The sequence below is a fragment of the Sciurus carolinensis genome, chromosome 1, assembly GCF_902686445.1.
Source record: "Sciurus carolinensis chromosome 1, mSciCar1.2, whole genome shotgun sequence".
NCBI classification, from domain to species: Eukaryota; Metazoa; Chordata; class Mammalia; order Rodentia; family Sciuridae; genus Sciurus; species Sciurus carolinensis.
The window spans coordinates 21,104,210-21,123,205 of record NC_062213.1 but is presented as its reverse complement, the minus strand read 5'-3'; the positions used below and the strand labels follow the sequence as shown (position 1 = coordinate 21,123,205).

At 40.9% G+C, this 18,996-nt stretch overlaps 1 protein-coding gene across 5 annotated transcripts in view; it reads right to left on the bottom strand.

Moving 5' to 3' along the window:
- Enpp2 (ectonucleotide pyrophosphatase/phosphodiesterase 2) overlaps positions 1 to 18,656 on the bottom strand; it is a 107,572-nt gene extending 88,916 nt beyond the window's left edge. For 2 of the 5 annotated variants that reach the window (XM_047544150.1, XM_047544172.1), the window contains exon 1: positions 18,536 to 18,655. In XM_047544150.1, coding sequence (XP_047400106.1) covers positions 18,536 to 18,610 — 75 coding nt within the window. In that variant the 5' untranslated portion in view covers positions 18,611 to 18,655. Of the gene's footprint in view, positions 1 to 17,266; positions 17,450 to 18,535 lie in introns of those variants that run through there. The other 3 variants (XM_047544157.1, XM_047544163.1, XM_047544202.1) reach the window with 3 other exon arrangements.
- Between the last annotated feature and the right edge of the window lie 340 nt (positions 18,657 to 18,996).

The following is an 18,996-nucleotide window of genomic DNA, read 5'->3' as shown; positions in this document are numbered from 1 at the left end:
AAGAGTCAATGCAAAGAAGCAATTGGGTGCAGGTCCATCTAATAATTCTAGGTCATTGGGTCAGCTTCACATGTCATGTTGGTTGTGATAAAATCAAAATTCAAATATATCTTGGCAAGAGATTTGAGATTTGCCACCATAGAGATTTGAGTCTGGCAATGACATGATCCGGTTTACATTTGGAAAGGTTCCCCGTGACTGCTCTCAGTGACTCCGTATCAAATAAGCAGCCCTGTGATGCGATACCCAGGTATCACAGCCTGGATATCCCCATAGGTAAGGGAAGGGTGGGTGTGGCTGTCTTCCTCAGACATTCAAAGGGCGACACAGGATGGACAAGTTTTCTTTTGCATACCTCCTTAGCCAAAACTAGACATTGCAGAGAAGCACATTTCAACTCAGAATAAGAAAAAAAAATGTCTTGCAATTCGTGTTATTAGATAGGGAAATAAGCTAACTTACAAAAATGAACTCATAGGCACTATTAGCAGAGGCTAGGTGGTATCAGGCAGGAATTCTTATACAGTATCTGAAGGCAAAGGAAGCTTGACTATACAACATCTAAAGTACAAAACTTTCTTGGGAGCAAATTTCTTTCTCTGTGGTGACCAGCAAAGAGCTATTCAAACTAAATAACCAGAATTTAGTTTTGTTCTTTCTAGATAAGTAAAACTAAAGATCCCTCTAAACATTGTGTTCTTACTGTTTCATCTCCTGAAGGAAATACATACAGAGAAAGTGTAGCTAGGTATAAATAAAGAAAAGCAGAAAGAAATAACTTTCACAAAATCATTGGAGGGACTTAAAGCAACATACTTCTGAATTGATCTAAAAGACACATAAAACCAGCTGACCTGACATTGCCTACCCCAAACTTCTACGTCTCTCATTATCCCTTGTAAACAGAGAGCCACTGCATTTTTGGAATTCAAAAACTTCAGATTGCCACCAGTATATTACGTAAGATTGCAGAAGTTGTGGACCCTACTTTGTCCAGCTAAGCTTCTGTTGCTCTTGAGAGAGATGTTATACAACTTGTTAATCCCTCAAATCCAGAACTCTCAGGCTTGGTTAGAAACATTATTGCTTGCTAGTCCTGTAGCGTGAGTGAGTTGGGAAACCTCTCTAGACCTCCAGTTCCTCACAGAAAATGGGAATAATCTCATTCCCTTCTTCATAGGGCTATTGTGGGGATAAAATAAAATAATCCACATAGTATTAATTGTTAATTACACTAGATACCATCTATTGAGCACCTAGAATGTGCCAGATACTATACAGAAATGATCTCACTGAATTCTCTCAGTGATCTAGGTTCATCTTTTTTATAAAAGCTCACAAGAATTTGAGTAACTTACCCCATTTCATACACTCAGCAAGAGACAAAGCTGTCTTTCAAATTCAGGTATTCAGGTCTGCCTAACTTCTAAGTATTTCTTGCTATAGTACACTATGCTACGGTACATTATGTTTTATTGTCTTTAAAAGAAATTCCTCCAGTCTCTCATTTGGAAGCAGTTGAGGAGTAATTCTCTAGTGCTTCTCAGTTTAGAAGCAGGACAGATTCCATAAAAGACAGTTTCTTGTTTTGCCACTAGCAACAGGTTGAAGTCATTACACCAACACGCTCTTTTTGTTTCATCTGACATATGGCAGCTGGTTTACAGGCCTTCTAAGTTTGGGCTGGGTAAATCTCCATCGTAGACTGGCAGCCTATAGCCTCATGTGACCAAACATTTTGCAAAAGGTGCTGTTTCTCTCTTTTTTCCAGTCTCCCCCTTCCTCTCTGCAGCTGTTTCCCTTTCTTCCTGAAAACTGATAAAAATTCCGACACCCTAATTTTTGCAGTTACTATCACATGATATTACTATTGACAATGACCTGGTTGTTTCACTAATCGACAGAACAGTTGATGAGATGACAGTGCTAAGAACAAGGATCGCCGACTGACAGAGCTGGGAGTGACCTTGCGGGATTGGTTCCTCCGTGGCACACATCATATTCTCAACACCACAGTGACACTAAACAGTAACAACCAACATGTGCCAGGAATCTACTACTTGCTGATGAGTTAATTTAGGATTTAGAATTCATTCATGTGTTCATTCACTCATTTATAGAGCAAATACCTTATTGAGAACCTACCGTGTTCCAGGTACTGTACTATACCAGCAACTCACAAAAGAACCTAACTACATGGTCATGGAGCATGAAAAAAAGTAAATGTACAAGTACATCAATCAGTGATGAGAATTGTGAACAAAGAGTATGACATGTGGTAAGAATGATGAGAGACTGCAGTTAACTCTTGCACCCCATCAATAAGACGGTTCGAATTATCCTATTTTACAGATCCAGAGTTTGAATAATCTGCCCAAAGTCACTCAGTGATAGAAATTTGCTATATTCTTAAAATAACAGCAATAACCACAGCAACAATGACTATAATAGTTGCCATATATTAAGGTAATTGCAAAAAGGAGTCATATAATCCCATTTTATGAGTGAAAAAAACTAAGACTCATAAAGATGATATAATTTGATTAAGGTCACATAGTCAGTGGTAGAATAAGGATTTAAACCCCACCTAAATTGTTCAAAGTTCAAGACCTTTCCACCCCACCATGCCTCCTCTGCTGAATTTGTTATGTTGGAAATTCTTCTTCCTAAAAAGTTCTCCAGGAACAGGGACTATGTCTCCAACATCTCTGAAAAGTCCTAAGGTATTGAACTTTTTGTGCCCAGACCAGTCTCATTCCCTGATAGAAATTTAAACAGAAAAAAAAAAGATGGCTGCCAATTCTCACTTCCAGATCTTCTCATCTTCCCTTGGCAGTGGGTTGCAGTATGTCATTAGCACTGCAGCCAATACTACTCTAGAACAACAGAGTGCTGAATGATTTCCAGAGCTCACAACACAATGGCAACTAGCTAGCAGTATCAGCCTAACCTCCCAGACGTATCCACATTCCCAAGAAACTTGTGACCTGGGCAGACATGTTTGCCTTTTTATTAGACTTGTGTTTGTCTAGGAATGAAAGGAATCAACAAGTGGGATGTGCGTGCCCTGCATTTTAATGAATGCTGTAATCTTCTGGAGTAAAGGGGGGTATTGTGAGGAATTTGAAGGGCATTTGGACTCCTGCATTACCCCAACTCCAGCTTAACAATGCTTTTCTCAATGTTCCTCGGCCCTGCTGCTCGCAGCTGCACCCGACTTTGCATTTTTCGTTTACATGCACATCCTGGCTAACCTGTAGTAAATGATCAGAACTGGTGAATGATTTTCTTACCATTGTTGATGAAGTAATTGTACAGCTAAACATAAATGTTTGAAAGCCAGTATAATCGCTTAAGACTTAATAAGAAGTAGACACTTCTTAGAGTTGGACAAATCTAGGCTCACGCTTCAGGACTGCTAAGTTGGACCTGACTAAACTTGGAAACTAACTTGTTGGGCTTCTCTTCTCCTGGTCCCACTGATGCCTCAGTTCTCAGCTCAGAGAAAAGCCTTCCCTCACTACCCTGAGCCCTCTCCCATCATTGTTCTCCTTCTCCTCCCCTCTGTTCATGTGGTGCAGCACTTACCCAACTCCTAACATTAGTACCTCCCCCACTGGACTGTAAAGAGCAAGTCGATGGCCTTCCCTGCGTCCCCAGAGCCTGGCATGAGGACACTCAATTAACATCCATTGAATAAAGTAAGGAAAGAAGTGCCTGCTAGGAAAATAAAACCCAAGCATGGATCGTTGAGGCAGAAGAGAAAAGGGATCAGGCAACTTCCTGCAGGTTTCCTCCTGCGAAATGGCTGCAGGGTGGCTCAGGCCTTCACCCTCCATACCCCCCAGCCTGGCCGCCCAAGATAAGAGCTTGCTAGAATTTTCTAGATTCTGGAGGAGTGCTTATCCCTAGTTCTGGAAAAATAATACCATTTTCTTGCTTCTATGCCTAGGCATCTAAGACATGCTGGGAAAATTGCAAAACCCTGCAGAGAGGTCCACACACTCTTGCTGCATTACTTCAGGCAAGCCTCCAGACGTCACCACTGCGATTTGATTTGCTCCCTCTTAGCTACCATGGAAAGGTTAATAGACACTATACCACACCTTCTAGACCCATCGCACCAAGGAACCAACTTATCCCCTCAGAAGATCAAGGTCATTCCAATGACTTAATGCACACTACTATTCCTAGTACTTTGAAGGGTGAGGATTACTAGTAAAAACTGATTGTTGTTCTTGTTTTTACCTAGGGATCAAATTACAGATTGAGGTGCTTCTGAGGGAAATAGCTAGTCTTGTACTATTCAGGAAGGTCATTCTCTGACAGCCCTGATGAGGTTTCAAGCCAGTGTGGAGCTAGTGGGCATCAGTATTAGGACTATAAATATCAGGGACAATAGCTCTGACAGATCTAGATCCAGTGAGCACCACATGAATGTCTGGGAACCTCTCACAACAGGCCTTTCCCAGGCACGTGGCCACCAAGGGACGAGGAGATGGTGCAGGCCAAAGTCATCTTTGATTAAAAAAAAAAGCAGCAAAGTCTTCTTTCCTAGCTGGTATCTGAAAAGTCGGAGCCACCATGCTCAGTGAGTCCCGGGTAGGGAGCTGTGACAGCCAGCTGCGGAGGTGCTTTGCACAGCACCCTCTCCACACACATTGTTTCTACTTCCACAGATTCTCTATTTCAAAATACTAGTGATTTCAAATAAAAATAACAAATGTCTTGCAGACCACATGCCCAGCACTCATGCAATTTCTCTATAGACATGATCTCATTTAATCATGTTAATAGGTACTATCATTATCTGTAATTTATGGGGGGTGGAAGTAGGAACAGAGAAATGCAGTGATAGAGCTGGGGCTTACAGCAGTGTGACTCCAGAGCCTGGGTGCTCAGCCCCTGCACCATCTTTGGGACGGATGGATACGTAACAGAAATCACAAGACCACTTCCCCCATTGTTAAATCCAGGGAGGACAAATGCAATTAACAATCAGTCTCTCAGATCAGCTGAGTATGAGTTGAAGCTTTGGAATTCAGCCGACCTCGGTTTGGATTATGAGAGTTTTTGAGAACTTTCAGAAGTTACTTACCCCCATCAGGCCTTCATTTTGTTATCTAAAAATAGGAATAACAGTAACTCCTTCCAAGGGTGATTTTGGGCACATGTAACAAACTTTCTGTAAAAGTCCAGAAAATAAATCTGTTGGGTCTTGTGAGCCATAGGAGGATCTCTGTCCCGATTCAACTTGCTGCTGTACTATGAAAGCAGTCACAGACCATATGGGGGGTGAGCAAATGGGGAGTTGGCTCTGTTCCAAGAAAATCTTATTTAAAAAACACATGGATACTGTATAGCAAAGGAAACAAGAGAATGAAGAGAAGACCTACAGAAAATACCTGCAAACTATATATCTGATAAGGGATTAATATCCAAAATACACAAAGAACACAGCCCAATAACCTTATTTAAAAATGAGCAAATAACCTGAATTAACATTTCTCAAAAGAACACATACAAAAGACCAATAAGCATATGAAAAGATGTTTGACATCACTTATCATGACAGAAAATGAAAATTAAAACCATGATATGTCACCTCACATTATTGGAATATGAAAGATAAGCATTGGTGAGGATGTGAAGAAAAGAGAACCTTCTAATGCTATTGTTGGCAGTGTAAGGGGGCACAACCAGTATAGAGGCGCCTCAAAATATTAAAAACAGAACTACCATGTGATAGAAAAATTCCACCACTAGGTATATATCCAAAGAAAATGAAATCAGAAGGTCAGAGAGGTATGTGTCCTTCCACAATTATCACAGCATTACTTACAAGAGCCAATATCTGGAATTAACCTAAGAGTCCATCACCTGATGGATGAATAAAGAAAATGTGATTATATACACACAATATAATACTATTCAGTATTTAAAAATGAGCTCTTATAATTTGCAGCAACATGGATGAAACTGAAGGACATTATGCTTAGTGAAATAAGCCAGGCACAGAAAGACAAATACTGCATGATCTCCCTTATATATGGAACACACACACACACACATACACACACGCACACACATATAAAATTGAACCCATAGAAGCAGACAGCAGGAGGGTAGATTTGTGGATACTAAGGGCTGAGGTAGGAGATAATGGTATATGTCAATCAAAAAGTTTCAGTTAGACAGGAGGAATAAGTTCTGGAGACCTGTTGTACAACATGGGAACTGATTAATCAAATACATATTATATACTTGAAAATCACAATTTGAATAGACAAGCTATGAAATGAGCCTAGTGTCAATCAATAGAGTAATGGATAAGGAAAATGTATCTATACACAATGAAGTTGAACTCAGTCATGAAGAACAAGAGTATATCATTTGCAGGAAAATGGATACAGTTGAAGTTCGTAATTTTGAGTAAAATAAATCAGATTCAGAAAGAAAAGCATTGTGTGTTTTCTCTCACATGTGAAAGCTAGAGGAGAAAAACACCAACAAGAAAAGGGATGCCATGAAAGTAGAAGGAAGGCCATTAGGGCACAGGAGGGAATCAGTGGGAGAGAGGAGGGAAAGGGGGAAGGAACTGGGGTGTGAAATCGATCAAACTGCACTTTTATGTGTATACAAATATGCCACAATGGAAGCCACTAATGAGTGTCACTAATATGCACCAATGAAAAATAAACAGGCACTAAGAAAAAGACAATGTCTAAGAGTAGCTTTAAATGTTCACATCACCAATGATAAATATATGAGGTGATGTATATGTTAATGAGCTTGTTGTCTTAATCATTCCAAAATATATACACATATGGAAACTTCATGTTTATACAATCAATATATGTGATTTCACATTTGTCAGCTAAACAAATAAATTGCATAAGTGTGCAGATAAATAGATAAACTTTATTTAGAATCTGTGCCAATGTTCTCAAACTATGATCCCCAGACCATAGTGTGAGCATCACCTGAAAACTACTTAGAAAGGACTGGGGATATAGCTCAGTTAGTAGAGTGCTTGCCTCTCATGCACAAGGCCCTGGGTTCAGTTCTCAGCACTACGCATACACACAAACAACTTAGAAATGTGACCTCTCAGTCCCACAGTAGAACCACTGAGTCAGAAGTTCCATGTGGAGCACCCAGCACTGGGTATTTAAACACATCCTCCAGGTGACTATGTGGCAGCCAGTGCACCGATCTAGACATTCCTTTCTCTTTCTGAAGGAGCCCTTTCCTGAGTCTGTTTATGAACAAGCTCTTTTCTTTTGTTGTATTTTGTTCTGCAAGTATAAAATAAAACTATGATATGTGCTCAAGAAAACAAAACAAACAAAAGACAGGTGGGACAAGGTTTGTCCTGCAAGTTACAGTTTGCCACCTTTAGGTTTTGAGGATTGCATGAGACAATGTTAAGCGCTTTACAAAATTCCTAGAATACAAGTCATCAAAAAAGGGAGTACAATTGTGGTTCCAACAGGAAATGATCAGTGCTTTGGAGATAAATTTTTTTTTAAACTTCCAACCAAAATCAAGGAAATTTAACATTATCAATAACCTCTGAAGGCTTACTGGGTAAATGCACAATTTTCACAGACTTCTGAAATATGGAATGTATTATCAACAAACATTTCCATCTCTCTTATAGACAGGACTGCTATATACCATAATTTGTAGTTTTTCAGCATTGAGGAAATGTTTATACCAAAATAGTATTCATTGTTTAAACTGAACTTTAACTGGGGCATCCCGAGATTTTGTTATTGTTATTGTCTATTGTATTTGGTTCGGTTTTGCTCAATCAGTCCTACCTGTAGATCAGTATGGCTTCACAATTTGGGAACCCCTGGTTTTATCGCATAGCGAGGATAACCCAACACAAGCAACATTTTGTTCTTTCAGGGAGGAAAAGAATTGCATTCTTATGGAATTATCCCCAAGGTTCAAAACTAATAACTCCCCTGGGTAGAAGCCACTGAAACACTCAGACAACCCAGTGCTCTATGCTCACGGGTGCCAAGAACAAGCTTAGGTCACCCAAGGAAAAAGTGCAATAATCTTGCATTTGTTCCCGCTGATTAAAGTCAAGCAGTTTCCAGGAAAATGTTAGGCGCCCCTCGTTTCACTATGTTGAATTAATATCTGAACAGTATTAATGATGGAAAAACTCAATTATATCCAACATGTCCAAAGTTTTGCAGTTGAATTTGTCAGTAATCAAACAGTGTAAGGAGAAAGCCTATTTTGTCAGTAAACAAAGCTTCTGAGTGGAGGAGACATATTCTGTGCACATAAACAGAGAGGCCTAAATCAAGGATTCCTGGTAAACATTTGATAATGAAGATGTGGGTGGAGTAGGTGGCTTCAGGCTTCTGATACATTCCAGCAAGTGGGCTAATAAAACCATTCTCCAGGGAGTTATATAAAAAGAGGAAATGTGGCTCAGCATGCCACAATCCATGTCCTTTCACTTTAAAGAAGGGAGATGATATGTTAATCATGTTTTTTATTTAAAAAACACAGTATTTCGTGTCAGAAGATCCATGCTTGAATTTCAAACTGTAAAAACTTAAACAATTCACTCAGTGTCTTTGATACTTCATTTCCTATATCTAAAACAGAGATGATAAAAACTCTCATTTCACATACTTTGGTCAGGGTTAAAGGGGACCATAGATATGAAAATGCTTTGTAAATTGTGAATTGCAAAACACTGTCACCTAATGTTCCTATGAGCCACAGCAGACTCTCTAGTGACAAGAGAATAAAATAACGACACGTTGAGTGCCACCTGCTAAATCCATGCTAAGGAAATTTGTGTTAGGCATCTCAGGCTACCATAACATAGTGCCACAGACTGTGGTTTAACCAATAGAAATGTATTGGCTCCTGTTCTGAAGGCCAGAAGTCCAAGATATCAGTCCATCAGTGGGGTTGCTTTCTTCTGAGTCCTGCCTCCTTGGCTTATAGACATTTATAGACTCATTTTCCCTGAGTCACTTCACATCATCTTCCTTCCATGTATGTCTCTGTACCCAAATTTCCTCTTTTTATAAGAACTCCAGTCATATGAGTTAGGACCCATTCTGGTGACCTGCTTTAATGTGATTACCTCTGTGAAGATCTTATCTCCAAATAAGGTCACATTCTAAGGTCTCAGGGGTTATGACTTCAACATATGAATTTGGAGGGGGATACAATTCAAGCCATAATAACATCTTTTGCTTATTCTGTTGAAAACTGACTGAACAGACACACACTATTTCCCAGTCAATGCCTGGTTCTCCTCAGACAAAAACATTGTCCTCTACAATGGAGACCTTCCCGCTCGTTGATATCTAAGATGATAAATTATTTACCTTAGAATAAGGATACAAGTCCATGGTCTCATACTTTCTCTAAACACCAAAACACCCTCTTTTCAGAGGACTATATTCATGTAGCAAGCATGACCTCACTTTCCTGTATATTCAGCTTATAATTTGTCTCACATTGATATGAAGACACTGACATTTTTAGATTTCAAACTTGATTCTTTGTCTAGGTATTCTATTTATCAGTTATCAATCACTTCTTTACTGAGCTTACAGGTTATTCACACATTTAACATCAGATGCCTTCATTAAATTATAGAACTAAAATTATGTTGCACAAGTAAACTTTTATGTATGATATTTGTAGCATAAAATAAAAATAAAATTTTTTAAAATAAAATTATACCTTTTTTAAAAAAATATGTTTTAGTATGATGCACTATTTTGCCCTTTTAGAACATGTAAACATACCATACAGAATGGAGGTATAAATGTGTATATCTCAGAGGACCAGTTATCATAGCACTTAACATCAAAAAAGTGGAAATAGCCTATTGTACAGCAATAAAGAAATCATAAGGCAGCATAGAATGGAATACAATTGCACTCACTGAAGATCATGTTTGTGAAAAATACATAACAACATGCAGTGATACTTTTGGTGTGTTATTAAGTGAAGACAGATTACAGAAAAATAGGTGTGACTAATTTTAAGAATACATGTGCAGAAGAAGAAATACAAATGATCAACAAATAAATGAAAAGTGTTCAACATCTCTAGCAATTAAGAGAAATGCAAATCAAAACCACTGAGATTCTATCCTACTCCAGTCAGATTGGCAATTATTAAGAAAACAAGAAACAACAGGTGTTTTTCCATCATTAATACTGTTCAGATATTAATTCAACATAGTGAAACAGGTGTTGGTGAGGATGTGAAGGAAAAGATACTCTCATACATCGCTGGTGGGGCTGCAAATTTGTACAACCACTCTGGAAAGCAGTATGGAGATTCCTCAGAAAACTTGGAATGGAACCACCATTTGACCCAGCTTCCCACTCCTCGGTTTATACCCAAAGGACTTAAAACCAGCATACTACAGAGACGTGGCCACATCAATGTTTATAGTAGCTCAATTCACAATAATTAAGCTATGGAACTAACCTAGATGGCCTTCAACAGATGAATGGATTTTAAAAATGTAGTATATAGACACCATGGAATATTACTCAGCCATAAAAAGAATGACTTTATGACTTTTGTCCGTAAATGGATGGATCTAGAGACTATCATGATAAGTAAAATAAGCCAGTCCCAAAAATCCAAAGGTCAAATGTTCTCTCTGATATGCAGATGTTAACACACAACAAGGTGGGGAGGGGAAGAAGAGAAGTTTAGTGATTAGACAAAGGGGAATTGAGGGAAGGGAGTGGTATAGGAATAGGAAAGACAGTATTAGACATAGCCCTCCTATGTTCATATATGAATACACAACCAGTGAAACTCCACATCATGTACAACCATAAGAATGGGATCCCAATTAGAATAAGCTTATTCCACGTACGTATAATATGTCAAAATACACTCTTCTATCATATATATCTAAAAAGAACAAAAAATAAGAATACATGTGAATAAAAGACTATACAAGGAGGATTAACCCAGGTGTTAATGCTTATCTCTAGGTAGTGAGATTATAGACAATTATTTTCTTTGTGCTTTTCTTTACTTAATATTTTCTACAAAATGCATGTATCACTTACATAATAAAAATGACTTTTTTTTTTTTTTTTTAATAAAAACTCCCTGAAAAGGGGACATTGCCTTAGACAAAGTACCATTCAAGTCCACTGAGTTACTGTGGAAGTTTTCACAGATCTTAGGACTGGACTAAAAGGAAATGGTCATTTAGAAAAGGGGTTCAAATGAGAACAAAAATAGTCACTCAGCAATATAATGCAAACTATCATGTTGTAAAAAGGCTTAATTTCTTAAAAAAAAAAAAAGACGAAGGAAAGGCTTATTGAAGGAGGCAGTGTTGGCTGAGCTTAGGACTTGAGGAAATGGTATATTTTCGGTGAAGGTTTTAGAATGTGGAGAAGAGGGGTATTGCTGGAGTGGGAAATGGCATAAGTAAACAAAACTTACAATCAAATGCTGGGTCTGCCCCAGGGCAACAAACCCTTCAGCAGGAGAAGTTCATGGCATTTCTAAAATGATGACAGGGGATGAGGCAGGAAAGTTAAGTTGGGGGAAATCAATGACTATAAAATTTATTGTTCAAACTGGAATGCTTTTGAGTGTGAAAGAGGATGCTCTTCATAGCTACTTTGACATAACCTCGGCCTGCACCAGGAAGCCAGGACGCAGGGCCGCCAGCAACGCTGCCTCATGCTAAGACGTAAACACCAAGCTCAGATACTGGAACTTCATGCACCGAAGCCTGGAATCTTGGAGTTGAAAGGAAATGTCGATGCCCTCCAGTCTGGCCAGCCCTTCCCCTGCTGCTCCAGCTTTTCAAACAGATATCAAGCCAGTGCTTAAAAATCTCTGTGACAAAGAACTCATTGCCTTGGAACAGCTGTTAGGATACTCTTCATTGTATTGAGCTGAAATTTATGTCCCTGTGTTTCCAGTGGTCCTGCCACCTCAGAGATGGCAAGCACAATGTGAACCTCCTTTCTACGTCAGAACGAAAGCTGTAAAGACAGATGTCATGACTCTCAAATCTTATATTTTGCACAGAAGAGTCTGCCCATCCTTTCTAAGGCATTCAGGCCTCTCTTGCTCTTCACTTTGCATCTACTCATTTTTTGCCTTTGAATTAATACACTCTTGTCATCTTCATGCTACCATCCTGGTTGGGGCCACCATCTTTTCTTGGTTATGTCACCACAGTGCCTCCTAAGTGGTCTTTCTCATCAATCATCCCCCAAACACTGTCCACACTACAGCCAGAATGATCTTTGCAAAACATGAAACTGCTCATGACACACCCCTGCCACAACCTCCCGTGGTTCCCCTTCTCCTAGGGATTAATTACAGCCCCATGATTACTAATCACCACTCCAGTCTGGTCTCTCTCATCCCCTGCCTTCTGAATTGCTTTCTGCAGTTTCTCGAGCAGCCTCCTTGCCATGGCCTACTGAGGGGACCGTCACCAAACCTGCTCCTTCCACCAGCTTAATCTTGCTCATCCCTACTCAGCCTGAGTCTAAATTTAGAAATTAATTCCTGTAGAAAATTTACCTTGTACCCACTAGGTCTGGATTAAATACCCCTTCTTAGGTGTTCTATGGGGCCTAAGCTTCTCCTGGCAAAGCAAGTATAACATTAAATTAAAGTCACCTGGTTCCTGGTCTAGCCCCTCTGTTACACTGTAAACTCCATGAGATTAGGTCTTTTTGAGCTCTGCCTTCAACATCTAGCACAGTGGTTGGCGTATAATAATAATTGCTATTAAGTTAATGTGTAGCACCCAGATCTTGATAAAATTGTTCTAAAGTTGGTCTAAACAATGCAGATTAGGGGCTTGGGGTTGTGGCTCAGTGGTAGAGCGCTTGCCTAGCATGTGTGAGGCCCTGGGTTTGATCCTCAGCATCACATAAAAATAAATGAACAAAATAGAGTTATAAAAAATATATTTAAAGAAACAAAGCAGATTAGAATGGCTCTCACCTTCTGTGTTCTGTACTGTAAACAACCGTTTTTTATAAAACCAAACTTTATTTTAGAATAACTCACTGTTGACTTTATTGTCTGTTTAAACCCCTAAACCTTAACCCTTTGAAGTTATCACATCTCTAACTTTTCTTCTGTCTCTTCCTTTCTCAATCTCCCTCTCCCAGTCTTTCTCTCTCTTCCTTTCCCTCTCAAACTCACTCTCTCTCTCCTTCCCACCCACTTCTCTCACCACATACACACACACCCAATCATTTGCAACTGATTTTAAAGGCCCTTGCATAAGACATTTTATATGTGTCTCTGCACACACATACACACACACACACACACACACTGCAAAAATAAAAAGTCAAAATAGACTACAATATATTGATAACATTTGGACTCCTAATCCTCATGCCTCTTTCCTGAGCTAATATGATCCATTCACAGATATCAGTGATAAATAATCAGGAGTGAGCACAGGGCCCAGGAGCATACCAGTAAAGACGTCCATCTGCCAATGCCTCTGCTAATCAGCTCTTCTTTAACAAATGCACTCAGTTATTAATGCAGCCCATATGCACCCTTCTGATCCAAAAGAATGTCATAGGATTTGGGCCTTCCTGAAATCAAGGTTTTGAAATAATGTTTATTAAGTATAACCACGTTCTAGGTACTTTCACATAATTTATTTTACTTAAAACTCCCAACGCTCATTATCCCTTTTCTATAGACAATGAAATAATCACTCAGAGAGAAAATACTCACATAGTGATTGCCAGAGCAGGGACATGAGCCCAGGTCCCATGACTCCAAGTTCATGGTCATTAGCACTCATTACACTGGGATCCTCTCAAGAGAGAAAACATGCATAATTTGAGTTATGCTTGCTCCTAATCACCACCTACTTCCTTTTCCAAACATCTACTGAATTAATTAATCCTTTGATTAGAAATTCTTAACTGGAGATTCATAACAACTCAAGGGAATCCCAGGGTAGACTGGTAGGAACCCTTTGGAAGTTAAAGTGCTATGTTGTATAGTGTGCTCTTTTTTTTTTTTTTTTTTTTTTCTGAAAAGGGTAGCATGCATCCAAATCTCAAAAGGACCATGGTTGCAAACAGTTTAAGAACAACTTGAAGTTTAAGTCCCTGTAGAATACAATCATTATTCACTTCTCTGTCTAGAATTTCAGAATATACACAGTGTCTCTTTTTTACAAAATCAGAATGCACTTTCTCATTCCTAATCTTGCAAAGGCTCCATCACTCTCTAGAGAGTCTTAGAGATTTTACTCGCTGGTCTACTCTGAGGCCCTGGATGCCTTGTCTGAGTCAATTTAACAAGAGTCTCGTTAAGCCTTCAATGTCCCACACCAGGTTCCAGTTTGAAGATTCCTTTGCCTTCATGAAGTCATCAGAGGCAAAATTGCAAAGGCCTTTCATATAGTTCTTCTTGGCCTTGGGTAAGGTTAGGGTAGAAGCTGGAAGTAATAAAAGGAACTGGAAGTAACAGGAAGAAACCCCTAGTGGAGATGTGAATTATAGGGCAAGTTGGTAGAACCAGAGACTTGGATCATTTTCTCAAACACCCACAGAGTCTAAACCCTTCCTATTTTAAGTAAGCAGAAGAGTGTGCCTCCTGATTAATCATGGTTGATTTTTGTTCTTCGCCATATTGTAGCACAGATATTTTCAGATGCCCTTTTGTATCTCTGTCATCTAATTCTATACCTGAACATAATATTCATTCACAAGAATTACGTAAGAATTCATGAGAATTCATGAAGCATCCTAATTGAGTACTGGCAGAAAGCTCTAAAGACACTAAGACAAAAAGACTAGTTCTCTGTCCTGGAGGAGTTTATAGTCCAACAGGGGTTAGACAGATAGTTGCAATAAACAATAAGTGCTCTGGTAGCAGAAGTAGAGGAAGCTCTGGGAGAGTATGGGAGGGTTGCCTAACCCATTTTGGACGATGGGATGCAGATGTTCTGGGGAGTTTCCAAGAGAAAGTGGCTTTCAATTGAATCTTGAAAGAAAAATAAAGGTCAGGCACTGACCTAGGAGAAATACAAGGTGCAAAGTCATATTTAGGAAGCAGTTTATTATGCCTAAATTTGTATACAGTGTGCATAAAATGTGTGTAAATGTGCAAAGTAGTGCATAAGATGTGCAGAGTGATAAACTATGAGACCGACAAGGAAGTAAAAGGTGACTGTGGAGAACTTTTATACATCAATGGAATTCTCAAAAGAATAAATTAGGAATCCATTAAAGATGTTTTACAAAGGATCTGCATGATCACATTGCATTTTTAGGCAGACCATGTGACACAGCATGGAGATAAGATGGGGACATAGAGTAAGCAGGACTGGTCCCAAGTGAAATTAAGGAGAAATTTTGACTAGAATGGCCTGAATTAAAACAGAGGCAGGAGAGGAGACACAGATGTCCCTATGAACTGTATTCAGCAGGTAGAGTAGAAAAAGTTTGATGACTTTGTTGTGAATAGAAAAGAGGAAGTCACCTGGGTTGATTCTGTATGTTTGGCTTGGTCAACTGGAGATGCAAGTTGATTAGCAGAAAATAGAAGAAACCCAGGTCTGGGAGGAGGAGAGAGAAACAAGCATGTTGATTTAAACACATTCAAAGCATGTCTATGGGACACCCAAGTGGAGCTGGCGTTCCGTGCTAGTGTTTAGGAAGAAGATGAACATAAGCTACAGATTTGGGGTGACACCATATCAAGTGTCATGAGAGTGACCAAATCATGTGTCACCATATCATGAAGCCATTGGAGTGGATGAGATTATCTGGGGGCCTGCAGGACAACCAAGGGAAGAGAGTCCAGGAGGGAACTGTAGGGCACACCATGGGTACAAAGTGAGGCCTTAAGGCATTAAACAGTAACTCAAAAGGGCAGAAGGGAACTGGGATGACATGTGTGTGGTATCCCAGAATCCAGGACAGAGTCCAAAAAGTATAGAGGGAGTTGACCAACTGTTCCAAATGACACAGAGACTGGGGCAAAGCCTTTAAAATGCTCTATGGTTTGCCTTCAAAGAGCCCGTGGGTGGCCCTGACAGAGACTGGTCTTCAGAGGTGAGGGGCAGATGCCAGTGACCTGGGTGCAAAGGGGCAAATGGATAGTAAGGACCCAGAGATAGCGAATGTCACCCACTCTTTCAAGAAAGTTATGGGGAAAGAAGAGAAAACCAACTGGCAGCTGGAGGTGGCCCCAAAGGAGAAGAGCAGAAGCTCAATAAATACCTGGTGAACACAAGTGTTAGAAAACTATCCTTGGTGGAACTGGCTATGAGATAGATAAACAAATACCAGAAGCAGGGTTGCCTCTCCATCCCGCTGAGTGCTAGAGAGACTTGTTTTCATTCCCTTTATCAGTGAGCAATGGCTCCGTATTTAACCTGTTAAAATGAAACTAGAGTGTGGAAGCCCAGCAATCCTCTTTGACCCTCCGCTCCACACCTGAAGACTGGGGCCCCCACCAATGCTCCCCACCTGCTCTGTTTGCCCTTGGAGATTTCCAAGTCCAGATCAAAAGCACCCATAATCAGTTGAGACCCCAGGCTCCCTCTATTCTTAGCCAAAGCGAGCCACATCCATTTGAAAAGCTTGTTCAAATAGGAAAGTACAAAAGGCCAGAGACTGGCTGCCCCGGATCTGTGCGGTCAATCAACATCTTTTCTTTGTGGAGCCTGCGAGGGGATCGGTGGTGGGGAAGGGGCTCCCTCCATCACGAAGATGATTCTATTTCTTTGGGACAAGTGTAGGAGACCAGAGAACGTTACTGAAATAGATGTCTTTAAAAATCCCCATCCTTCTTGCCAAGCCCTTGCCTAGCAGGTAATAAAGAAGGAGCCTAGCGGTCTCGCTGCCCGAGGCGGGCAAACTCAGTCCCCACTGAGGCTGGTAATGGCCAAAGGGGCTCACCCTGTTGCCATGGGCTGGAGCGGTGGTGAGCCGACGTCCCCAGCCCCTCTGCAAGTCCTACCGGCTCGTTTTCCAGAAACAAGATACGTATTTACAAATCCAAACATTCTCTGGCAAAGACAACTCGAAATTAGTTAAGCTCCGCGTTTGCGCGCCTGGAAATCTCTCCAGCTGAGAGCAAGGGAACGCAGACCAACAGAGACCGTTTTCCGGCAAATCCGGAGGCCCTTTGCAAGGTTTTTCGGCTTGACAGAACAGCCGCTTTGACCCGGGAGCCCAAGCAATGGAGGACGTTCAGAGAAAAGCGCCTACCGTACCCGATCGGCGTGGCGGGCCATGCTGCGGGCGTCGGTGCCTGCTCCAGGCCCGGGCGCTGGGACGCGGCCTCGGCTGGGGCCGGGGACCTGGGAGCGGTGCCCAGGACGGCTGCTCCGGACTGCTCTTGTTTGCGCTGGGCCGTTTGCTTTTGGGATTTCTCCAATGCAGATGTAGTCAGGGGGCCGCTATCCCGGGGGACAGTGATTCCATTGGAAGCTGGCCTTTGACAAGACACACACATGACCTTTGACTAAAATGGCTTTGGGGAAGGAAAGTGTCCGGAGGCTGAAGACGGGGCGTCCGGCACAGCCATTCCGTTCCCACCCCCAACAGTGCCTAGTTAATTTTTCATCTTTCAAGGAGAGTCTCTGAGGTTTGGTTTGCCATCTCCTTTATTCTGCCTGGTTCATTCCCTGTTTCCATAGGATTTTGCTGCAGAAGTTTCCTACCGCGTTGTTGATGTGTTCCCCGAACTAGCATTTCCAGGTTAAGCAGGGCCAAGGGGACACTGTGTAAGTTCCTCTAACACTCTCAGGAATACTACCACCATTCTTTTCCCTAAACATGCTACAGCTTACAGAGAGTTTTCCGCAGTCATGCCGTCATCTGGCCTCCCAAAGGATGCCTGGGGAACTCTCCTATTACTATTTTACACATAAGGAAATAGAAGGTGGAAAAAAAATATGTGCCCAATCCCCCAAGCAGAAGGCGAAATCTAGGTCCTCCTGTTTCCTTGTCCACCCCACATTGACTATGATATCCACCTCCCCGCTGGGTGAACGCCCTGACTTAATCATACTGCAATTCACAAAAGATAATTAACTTTTCATTATGAAATTATTAGAAATTATTTTTACTATAATAGTTGTTTTGGTCATTGATATTTTTGAATACTTTGAATTTATTGACCTTATTATTATTATTAGTAGTAGTAGTAGTATCTGCATTCTTCTCTTTGCCAGCTGCTGCAGGTATGTTGCAGGAACCAGTCTGGATCCTCAGAGGTCCAAGTCAAGGGTTCATAAGGTGACTACCAAAGTCTGTCACTAAACCCTATCACACCTTTTTCTGGTCCTTCCAGACTTCCAGATGGTGAAACACTAAACCAAAGAGGAAGGAACTGTGGAGCTGTGAAAGGAGCGCTAGACAAACAGCTGGCATCACAGAACTTCAGGAGAACTTGAGAAGAGCTATGGTGGAGGCCTGTAGAGATGAAAGGCCCCAGAGCCCCCCGCCTTTTTTTCCAGCTTACAGAAGGCCATACTCACTCTCAGTTTTGAAGGGCTTGAAGGAGTCAGCCAGGAGAAGAGGAGGAAGGACATTACCAGTCCAGACAACACCATGCACGAAAGCTGTTGTAGTGCACCCAGCAAACTGAAAACAGTCAGGGCTGGCAGGAGCCGCAGGTGTGAGAGCCTGCCTCCAGAGACGACAGTGTGGGTTTGGACTATGACCTCCCTCATGTGTCACTGGAGGAAATCTGGACTTCATCCTGTAGTGACCAAGCCCTGAGTTATCAGCTCACAAGAAAAGGATGCAGAGGTCACATGGTATTCTACAACATGAGAAAAATATACATCAATAGAGCTTGGTGGTTATGGGTATTAGCTTCATCAGACAGATTCGGTTTCTTCTTCCTAGCTACAAAACGTGAGCCATATATTTAGCCTCACTAAGTCTCAGTTTTCTCACCAGTATAATGGGGACTGTGATGTATGCTGTGAAGATT